At 44.2% G+C, this 10,119-nt stretch overlaps 2 protein-coding genes and 1 long non-coding RNA gene across 3 annotated transcripts; 1 reads left to right on the top strand and 2 right to left on the bottom strand.

Annotated features, from left to right (window-relative positions):
- Positions 1–281: 281 nt before the first annotated feature.
- On the bottom strand, positions 282–3,094 carry LOC139544133 (uncharacterized). Its single transcript, XM_071350917.1, has 2 exons — positions 2,980–3,094; positions 282–1,119 (listed from the first exon to the last, which is right to left on the bottom strand). The coding sequence occupies exon 2, from the start codon at positions 1,072–1,074 to the stop codon at positions 325–327; it is 750 nt and encodes a 249-aa protein (XP_071207018.1). The 5' UTR covers positions 1,075–1,119; positions 2,980–3,094; the 3' UTR covers positions 282–324.
- A 60-nt stretch (positions 3,095–3,154) lies between these two features.
- On the top strand, positions 3,155–7,579 carry LOC139544134 (ras-related protein rab7-like). Its single transcript, XM_071350919.1, has 6 exons — positions 3,155–3,346; positions 4,089–4,167; positions 4,566–4,692; positions 5,075–5,293; positions 5,504–5,632; positions 5,945–7,579. Exons 2-6 carry the CDS (start codon positions 4,115–4,117, stop codon positions 6,029–6,031), a joined length of 615 nt encoding a protein of 204 aa, XP_071207020.1. The 5' UTR covers positions 3,155–3,346; positions 4,089–4,114; the 3' UTR covers positions 6,032–7,579.
- On the bottom strand, positions 7,273–8,456 carry LOC139544135 (uncharacterized). Its single transcript, XR_011668808.1, has 3 exons — positions 8,373–8,456; positions 8,121–8,249; positions 7,273–7,978 (listed from the first exon to the last, which is right to left on the bottom strand). It is a non-coding gene; the product is annotated as an uncharacterized lncRNA (long non-coding RNA).
- Between the last annotated feature and the right edge of the window lie 1,663 nt (positions 8,457–10,119).

The raw sequence follows: 10,119 nt of genomic DNA, 5'->3' as shown, positions 1-10,119 counted from the left end.
ATGATCTGTCCAATCAAATAAAACATTGTCACATGCGCCAAATACAACCAGTGTAGACTTTACTGTGAAATGCGTACTTACAAGCCCTTAACCAACAGTGCAGTTCAAGAAGAGTTAAGAAAATACTTACCAAGTAGACTAAAATAAAAAGTAATAATAAAAAGTAACACATTTACATTTAAGTCATTTAGCAGACGCTCTTATCCAGAGCGACTTACAAATTGGTGCATTCACCTTATGATATCCAGTGGAACAACCACTTTACAATAGTGCATCTAACTCTTTTAAGGGGGGGGGGGGGGGGGTTAGAGGGATTACTTTCTCCTATCCTAGGTATTCCTTAAAGAGGTGGGGTTTCAGGTGTCTCCGGAAGGTGGTGATTGACTCCGCTGACCTGGCGTCGTGAGGGAGTTTGTTCCACCATTGGGGTGCCAGAGCAGCGAACAGTTTTGACTGGGCTGAGCGGGAACTGTACTTCCTCAGAGGTAGGGAGGCGAGCAGGCCAGAGGTGGATGAACGCAGTGCCCTTGTTTGGGTGTAGGGCCTGATCAGAGCCTGAAGGTACGGAGGTGCCGTCCCCCTCACAGCTCCGTAGGCAAGCACCATGGTCTTGTAGCGGATGCGAGCTTCAACTGGAAGCCAGTGGAGAGAGCGGAGGAGCGGGGTGACGTGAGAGAACTTGGGAAGGTTGAACACCAGACGGGCTGCGGCGTTCTGGATGAGTTGTAGGGGTTTAATGGCACAGGCAGGGAGCCCAGCCAACAGCGAGTTGCAGTAATCCAGACGGGAGATGACAAGTGCCTGGATTAGGACCTGCGCCGCTTCCTGTGTGAGGCAGGGTCGTACTCTGCGAATGTTGTAGAGCATGAACCTACAGGAACGGGTCACCGCCTTGATGTTAGTTGAGAACGACAGGGTGTTGTCCAGGATCACGCCAAGGTTCTTAGCACTCTGGGAGGAGGACACAATGGAGTTGTCAACCGTGATGGCGAGATAATGGAACGGGCAGTCCTTCCCCGGGAGGAAGAGCAGCTCCGTCTTGCCGAGGTTCAGCTTGAGGTGGTGATCCGTCATCCACACTGATATGTCTGCCAGACATGCAGAGATGCGATTCGCCACCTGGTTATCAGAAGGGGGAAAGGAGAAGATTAATTGTGTGTCGTCAGCATAGCAATGATAGGAGAGACCATGTGAGGATATGACAGAGCCAAGTGACTTGGTGTATAGCGAGAATAGGAGAGGGCCTAGAACAGAGCCCTGGGGGACACCAGTGGTGAGAGCACGTGGTGCGGAGACAGATTCTCGCCACGCCACCTAACACAATAAGAATAAGAATAACAAGGTAATATACAGGGGGTACCAGTACTGAGTCAGTGTGCGGGGGTACAGGCTAGTTGAGGTAATTAGTACATGTAGGTGGGGGTGAAGTGACTATGCATTGATAATAAACAGCAAGTTGCAGCAGTGTACAAAAGGGAGGGAGGGAGGGGGGTGTCAATGTAAATTGTCCGGTGGCGATTTTATTAATTGTTCAGCAGTCTTATGGCTTGGGGGTAGAAGCTGTTGAGGAGCCTTTTGGTCCTAGACTTGGCGCTCCGGTACCGCTTGCCGTGCGGTAGCAGAGGAAAGTCTATAACTTGCGTGACTGGAGTCTCTGACATTTTATGGGCTTTCCTCTGACAAGAAGAACGGATGGCAGTGGGAGTTTACTCGCTCGCCTACGGATTCTCAGAAGCCTGCCCGATCTGCGGCCAATTTTCCTGTGTCTTTTCTTCACGCAAAAGGCGAGGATCTGGGCCTGTTCCAGTGAGAGCAGGATATCCTTCTCAGACTCGTTATAGGAAAACGTTTCTACCAGTCCACGGTGAGTAATCGCTGTTCTGAAGTCCAGAAGTTATTTTCAGTCATAAGAGACGGTAGCAGCATTATGTACACAATAAGTAAAAAAATAAGTTACACAAAATGCTTACTTTTTTTTATTTTAAATAGCACAATTGGTTGGGAGAATGTAAAACGTCAGCCATGTTCTTCGGAGCCATCTTTTAATCAAAGCTACTGCAGATATAATGTGATTTGTCTTTATTTTATCTCTGGCCAATGACCTTGAGCCTTGTTGGATGGGCCCTTCTAATATAACTATATGGCAGCATCCAAGGGACTTTAATTTTTTATCTCTACCCTTTGATTTGGCAGTGACGTAGTGTCCCAATGAGTGACAGAACACTGAGCCAATCACAGCGCAACTAGAGAACATTACCAACCCTTACGCTCTGTATTTTCCGCTGGCTGCCCCACCACCACAGAAAGCACTGAGCAATGCTGAAACACCTGCATTTTGGAGCTGCCTTCCTCAAGAAAGCAAAAAAGAGACGATGTTTGTATGCGGCTTTATTAACTCCAATTAAAAAAAAAAAAATGTTTTATACATTGTTTGAAAACTGATATGTGACACGTATTAATGCCAAAGTAACATGTAAAACAGGCAACCCCCCCCCCCCAAAAAAAATGCGGTGCTCGAAATAGATGTGACACAGGTATGCCAGTCCATCATTGTTTGAGTCTTTGAAGCAGTTGGCTTCTTAACTAACCACCTGATAATAATCGGTATTTGGCACCTCCAATAGCTCAAGGCAAGAGTGCATGAAAATCGTGTATGGAATGGCATTTTATTTCATACTAGGGTAAGCAACAACAGAAAAGTGTTAAGGTATTTTGTTTGTCCAACTGATAATCAAGTCAAAAACAGTAAATTCATGTATTGTTTTGGAATTAATATAACATGCAGGATTAAATGTTGGCATTACAAGAAAGACAGAGAAATAAGGGCGGCACATAGGGTGGCGTACAATTGGACCAGCGTCGTTCGGGTTTGGCCGAGGTAGGCCATCATTGTAAATAAGAATTTGTTCTTAACTGACTTGCCTAGTTAAATAAAGGTTTAAAAAATGCTAAAATTATATAACTGTGATATAAACCTACCAGATATAATATCTTCTTAATGCCATGTAATGTTCATTGTCAGACTGACATCGTCTTCCAAACATGGAATGTCATACATTATACATACTGTAGCTATTTGACACAAAATGTGAAGGGCGTTCATTGGTTTTGACCTGGAGACACGTCAGTCCCTCGTGACTCTGCCAGCAATAGCGTAACAAAAAGCGGATGTTCTTAGCAAGTTAGCTAACCTGGGACAAGGTTTTATGAAGCTGGCTAACGATAGCTAGGTGGTCAGGATTTTCACGTTTAAAAAAAATAGACATAGATCCCGGCAAACTGACATAAGGACAACATTTTTCGTTTTGTCCCTGCGTCGTATTATCGCCGTTTGATTGTTGAACAGGTAATGTTAAAACTGGTCGACATTTTGTCTTTTTACGCAATCTGTAGCTAGCTAACGTTAGTTGGTTAATGTTAGCTTGCTTACTAGGCACTTTTAGCTAGCTTGCTACAACATTTGTGTTTGTTGGGTTTTCTGTGACAGTCCACATAGTTAGCTAATTAGCATTTCGACGTTTAGCTAGCTAGATACATCTGGTTTACACTTCCTATTGCATATTATCGGCGTGCTTGGTTGGTCTCAAACAGCATGAGCCGCTTGCCTATATAGTTAACTACTATATTGTTAACGTTAGCTGTTTGACAGTCTGTAGACGACACTACAGTGTGACCAGTCGGTAGCAAAGGTTAGCATTCGCTGCACCTGCTGGCTGGTAACGATAATGTCACATTTTGTGTTATAAGCTACAGTTGGTAAGATTACAATTTTAATAAATCCTACTTAATTCGATTTCTACTATGCCCAAAGCTTTCTCGCTAGGTCCACTGTCATGTTTCAAAGAGTTAGCTTGTTACATATTTAGCTAGCTGGTATGCTAATTTGCTAAAGGTTCTTAACTAGCAAGTCTGTATCACACGATGTGTAAACAAGTTCCCTTTAGCAATGTGTCAGTAACACTGGAGCCTATGGCTGTTATCACAATTAAACCAATAGCCTACTGTGTCTTGTACGTTAAATGACCTAGAATAGATAATGCCAGCTACAAGTCCAGCCAGTTGACTCTTTCCCCCCCGTCTTTTCTCAGCATAATTACGTTAGTCCCAGGGAAGGATGGCCTCCCGTAAGAAGGTGCTGCTGAAGGTGATCATCCTCGGAGACTCTGGGTGAGTGACCTGGGCCCAGTTTTTCCAGTTATCTGGACCTCACCTACCAGAAAGTATTAAATGCATAGAAATACAATGAATAGAACAGACTAATCATTGACTTGAATGGGGACTCATTCTATTCATTGTTTCTATGCATTTAATCCTATCTGATAACTTGAAAAACTGGGCCCAGAAGATCATGGTGTTTACACAACTAGATGTCACTTATTTTGAACTTTACCGCTCAAGTGTGTATTTGTTCCGTAGCACTCTTACATGTACATCAGCCTCTGTAAAGAAGTCAGGACCTTTATGGCACAGGTAGTTGTGCAGGGGGGTCAGTGTTTCAAGTCCTTCTCTGGCTGTTCTACTAAATAGCTACAGTTCTAAATGTGTTTGTGTTGGTGTGTCCCCAGGGTAGGGAAGACATCGCTGATGAACCAGTATGTAAATAAGAGGTTCAGTAACCAATACAAGGCCACTATAGGAGCTGACTTCCTCACTAAGGAGGTGATGGTGGATGACAGGCTGGTCACCATGCAGGTTGGTCTCGTGTGGTTCTGTATGTTCTTCTATATTATTAGCCTAGTCATGGGTGCTTACCTCTGCCAAATATGTCATAGTGTGTTTGAATCAGAGATTGGGCAAATTTCATCCTGTGATTGAGTCATAGTTTTATCCTTCTTTCTTTTTGGCCTCTTACGCATCTCTCCCCCCACCCCCTTATGTTGCAAGGCACATTTCTGTGAAAACAGACAATGCAATTCTATCTTACACTCTCATTCCCCACTCGCACCCTCGCTCTTTCCCTCTTCATTCCGACCCTCTCGCTTCCTCTTAGTGTAATCACATATTGAAAACAATATAACAAAGTACTAAAATACCAAAAACATAGTACCGGTAATTAACATATCTCTCCTGACAGATCTGGGACACGGCAGGGCAGGAGCGGTTTCAATCTCTGGGTGTGGCGTTCTACCGTGGGGCTGACTGCTGTGTGCTGGTCTATGATGTCACGGCGCCCAACACCTTTAAGACTCTGGACAGTTGGAGGGATGAGTTCCTGATCCAGGCCAGCCCCAGAGACCCAGATAACTTCCCCTTTGTGGTGCTAGGCAACAAGATTGACCTCGAGAACAGACAGGTAGGTGTGTGTCCGTACATTGGAGAGCCGGAACAGACAGGTGGTGGAGCGTAGGCAGTACAGAGTCAGACCTTGTCAAATGTTTGTTGTGGCTATAGATGGTTCCATGTATGAGGAAGTGTGTACGACACTGGTGTTAATGATGTATGAGGAAGTGTGTATGACACAGTGGTGTTAATGATATCATGGTGTTACTGTTATGTTGTCTAGGTGACGACAAAGCGTGCCCAGGCCTGGTGTGCCAGTAAGAACAACATCCCCTACTTTGAGACCAGTGCCAAGGAAGCCATCAACGTAGACCAAGCATTCCAGACCATCGCCCGCAACGCCCTCAAACAGGTACACACACACACACAATATTGCCACAGGGAACACCTGTCCAAACATGCCCTCCTTAAACACTGGTAGGCAGAGCACCTCCACCCGTTCACTGAGGCTGCTCTCTGGAACTCCTATCATAGTCAAACTTTGCAAATGTACCTACTTTAAGAGTATGTATTAGGCTGTTTTTAGAGGTTTGAATCCTACTCAACCCATCCAATGTGAGTATATCTCAGTACAGCAGATCGTATCGGTCTCACCAAAATGAGGAAGATTTGTTTTTCTTAAATTCTTCTACTTGCTGTTTTTGCACACTGTCTCTGTCTGTAGGAGTCTGAGGTGGAGACGTATGACTTCCCAGACCAGATCAAACTGAGAGACGACCGGCCCTCCTCCAGCGACGGCTGCTCCTGCTGAGACCAACGACGGACGGACGTTGGATGGAGGAGAGGACCGGGAGGACATGGGTGCATCTTAATAGTGCTCCTTGTCTCCTTTTCGTCCTCTGCACTGGTGTAAAAGATTGGGACAGGTAAAGTAAAGGCCATCTCCCCACAGCCTTCCTGTGTTCTCACATCAGTGCAGATGAAGGGGAGGAAGCCACTTTAGACTATTGAGATGCATCCCATGAAGAGAGGTGGGGACACCCCCCCCCCCCCCCCCCTGTCTCTGCCCTCCCTTCCTCAGTCAGCTACAGAAGATTCCAGATGAAAAGAAAGAAAACACATTTTTCTTAACTCACTGTCTCCCGTGGTGACTTGACCGGCAGGAAGGAGAGGAGAATCCCCCATTTGCACAGCATCACTTTTTAATAAGATAGAAGAACCGGTGATACTATGGAAAATACAATCATGATGCTCCTATTATAATCATTTCTAATAATGTTGTCATGTCTTTTAGTTCTTGTCGTTTTAATTGTTTCATCCTTACTTTTATACTGAGGTAGACTATTGGTCTGTTTGTTTGTGATCAAAGTAGAAGTTGTCATTAACTACTGATCTAGGATCAGATTACTCTTGGCCTAACCTTAACCATTAGAGGGATTGGTTAGGAGCAACTCTTACTTACTCTTCTCTCTCTGTGCCTTTCATCTCATGACAAGTATTACTGCGGCAGATCTGTCATATCAATCTATATATACAGTATATGTGGTGTTTTTCTGCCTTTCAGCAGTCCTTATGTTGCCAAGCTGTCAACCCCTAGACCCTTTGACATGTTTCTATTTGAATCAGTTGTATTTCATAAGTTTCAAGCAGTTGTGTAGAGGGTGATAAGCTAACCAGATGCAGTGAAGGTAAATGTGTGCAATCAGAATACGACGGTGTGCACTGACATTCTCTCGACCCAACAGCAACATCGGTTCTGTTCTTTTATACTGGTTAGTTCAGTACATTTCTTATTTTGTTATTCATACTACACAACTATATCCCTGTAGAGGCTGGTCATACATTTTATGGAATGAGGACATGAGATGAGCAGTCACTATGGGCCTGTCTCAAGTTTAAACCCTAGCCCCCCCTCAAGGCCCCTAATAGATTAAAAATTATCTGATTTGTGTAAGCAGTGTGGTTCTAGTGAAATAGTAGTTGGTCATATTGCTTACACTACTTCTCTGGTCTACCAGGAGGCTATCTAGAAGTGTCTAGGGAAAGAGGGGAGGGTTTGGGACTGGACCCATGTCCTCTGCCCTAACAGTGTACCGTGCCCCTCTTTGGTCCTACTGATCACCTCTCCTAGTTTCTTCCATTCCACTGTCTTAAATCTGCCTTCCTATTCTACACCATCCACTAGCGTTGCTGTGTGTTCTAGTAACATAAATGTTTTGTCTCATTCATGCCAACAACCAATGAGCAAAAATCCTTAGTCATCTATCTACGTGAACATTTTCACACAACTCCTACTTCAACTGTCATCTTTTGTTGCATATCTCTTCACTGTAAAACATAAATGTCTACTTTATGGAAATGTGTCAGTTGTCTTTTTTTTTTAGTCTTAGACCTGCAGGCCCACTGCTCTAAATCACATTCTAATGCAACAACTACAGAAATATTGCATTGGTGTAAGACAATCCAGTTCCTTCAATTTGAATAGCAGAGGATTGAAAGTGGGACATGTCGCTCTGTACCGAGGTGCACAGCATGCTTCTGCTGGGTCTGTCGGCCAGAGAGACCCCTCTGTTCAGCATAACACTGCTCCTCTTGGTTCTCTGCAGGTCATTGTAGAACAGAGACTGCTGAGTGTGTGAGTGGTCACTGAGGGACAGGTGGTCCGAACAACTCCATGGTTTCCATCACCAGGGAGAGGTGGTCCATAAATGACCCTACAGAGACACGCAGGATACGGGCCTCATCTGCCCTCCACCTCCTTATGGTGTGAGAGGTATGGAAGAGACAGGAGATGGTGAAAGAAGAGATGAGGGAGGGATTCACATGACCTACAGTAGTACCTCCATACTCTTACACCATTGATTACACTAGGTGGTAGTACACATACAGCAGATACTCACACAGACAGCGTGCTACCGGAAACAGTGAGCTCCTTGCTGATGCCTCCTTTCCGGGGCTCGCGGTCTGGGGAGAGGGACTGGAGCGCGATGGACGCTTCGCGAGTTGATGGGAACGGGACGTCCAGAGCACTGCGGAACTGTCAAGGAAGCTTTCGCTCTAACTTTCATGTTAAATTACCAAAATATGAATACAATCAAGAGTTAATGTCAACAAACATTATACTGACGTTTTATATTGGGTAAAAAGGATACAATTCCAGTGTGCCTTGTTTGTGATTGTTTTCAGTGCAGGGTGCAGCCATGGTGGTTATTCTAGTAGGTAAATCTAGTTTTTGCGACCGCATTGCAGATTCCCCGTGAATGCAACAAATATATATTTAAAACATGATGTGGAGATTCGTCACGATTGATGACTACACTGCTGTGTTTTCAGATACATAAGAAAGTGGATTTGCCAACACAAAAAATACAAAAACCGGTATTAACTGGTGTCATCAATCTTATTAAAAATAGAACTATTTATTCAACATATTCAGCTTGAAACATCACAAGCAAACCCTGTGATCATGTGCATGGTGCCAAGGCTATTATTTAATTGATGTTAACTAATCGCCCATACATTTCTGGGAAAAAAAGATCCAAACTTTTATGCATAAGTGCACGGCAATATTGCCTACTGTAGAAATTGTCCATTCAGTGCTCGGTTATAAATCTTCACTAGAGCGCAACCGGCAGATGTGTCTGGTATCTCTCTCCATCATCTGAAGTTTTCACACCTTTAAAATTACCCTTTTAATTCACATTCGTCGCGGTCTCTGTTTGATTATCCTATCCTGCTCGATTTTCACATCAGCTATAAATCAATTGACACATGATGAGATGAGAGATCCGCACACAACTGTGAATGGAGCGCTAACAGGAGAAGTCAGCACGCGCTTCTTGTTCACACACACCCAACGCTTGGACAAAGGTAGGATATTTTTTACACTTTCAAATGTATTTTTCTAATAACTGCATGAACTTGACATTCCCAAAGTATCAGCACGTGGTGTATGTGTGTTTCTATATTTCAGTTTTATTGTAACCTGTATGTGCATATCGTTATTTTATTTCAATGTATTTATGTTTGTGGGATTAACCAGTGAATAATCAAGGATTTTGCATGTGGTGGAGCTGTCCCCAAAACAAATTATTTATTCTCCATTCCTGTGTGTGTGCATCCTGTGTGTGATTGCTATGTGTGTTCTGAATGTGTGCATATCAAGGCTATGGGTACTCTGAGGGACCTGCAGTTTGCGCTGCAGCTGAAGATCGAGGAGCTCCGTCAGAGAGACACTCTGATAGATGAGCTGGAGTTGGAGCTGGACACTAAAGATGACCTCATCAGACAGCTGCAGACTGAATTGGACCGACACTGCAAAGCTCTACAACACACAGGGACCACTGAGAACACAGGTAAGAGGTACCGTACCAAACTAGTCATGAAGTGCATTTGGAAAGTATTCAGACCCCTTGACTTTTTCCACATTCAGTTACTTAAATTGTTTCCCCCCTCATCAATCTACACAAAATACCCCACAATGACAAAGCAAAAACAGGTTTTTAGGATTTTTGTGGAGATTTATAAAAAATAAAAACCTGATATCACATTTACATAAGTATTCAGACCCTTTACTCAGTATTTTGTTGAAACATCTTTGGCAGCGATTACAGCCTCGAGTCTTCCTGGCTATGACGCTACAAGCTTGGCACACCTGTATCTGGGGAGTTTTGGGGAGTCATCTCCCTGAGCAAGGCCCTTCTCCCCCCGATTGCTCAGTTTGGCCGGGCGGCCAGCTCTAGGAAGAGTCTTGGTGGTTCCAAACTTCTTCCATTTAAGAAAGATGGAGGCCACTGTGTTCTTGGGGACCTTCAATGCTGCAGACATTTTTTGGTACCCTTCCCCAGATCTTTGCCTCGACACAGTCCTGTCTCAGAGCTCTACGGACAATTCCTTTGA

Source organism: Salvelinus alpinus, chromosome 18 (assembly GCF_045679555.1).
Source record: "Salvelinus alpinus chromosome 18, SLU_Salpinus.1, whole genome shotgun sequence".
In the NCBI taxonomy this organism is placed as follows: Eukaryota; Metazoa; Chordata; class Actinopteri; order Salmoniformes; family Salmonidae; genus Salvelinus; species Salvelinus alpinus.
This window is presented reverse-complemented; position numbering and strand designations above follow the sequence as displayed.

What these genes read in the sequence shown, in the direction of transcription:
- LOC139544134 (XM_071350919.1), top strand. Translation starts at nt 4,115, where the DNA reads ATGGCCTCCCGTAAGAAGGTGCTGCTGAAGGTGATCATCCTCGGAGAC. An exon ending in ACAGGCTGGTCACCATGCAG is followed by an intron (nt 4,693 to 5,074) that starts GTTGGTCTCGTG and finishes CTCTCCTGACAG; the next exon opens with ATCTGGGACACGGCAGGGCA. An exon ending in TTGACCTCGAGAACAGACAG is followed by an intron (nt 5,294 to 5,503) that starts GTAGGTGTGTGT and finishes TATGTTGTCTAG; the next exon opens with GTGACGACAAAGCGTGCCCA.
- LOC139544133 (XM_071350917.1), bottom strand. Translation starts at nt 1,074, where the DNA reads ATGACGGATCACCACCTCAAGCTGAACCTCGGCAAGACGGAGCTGCTC.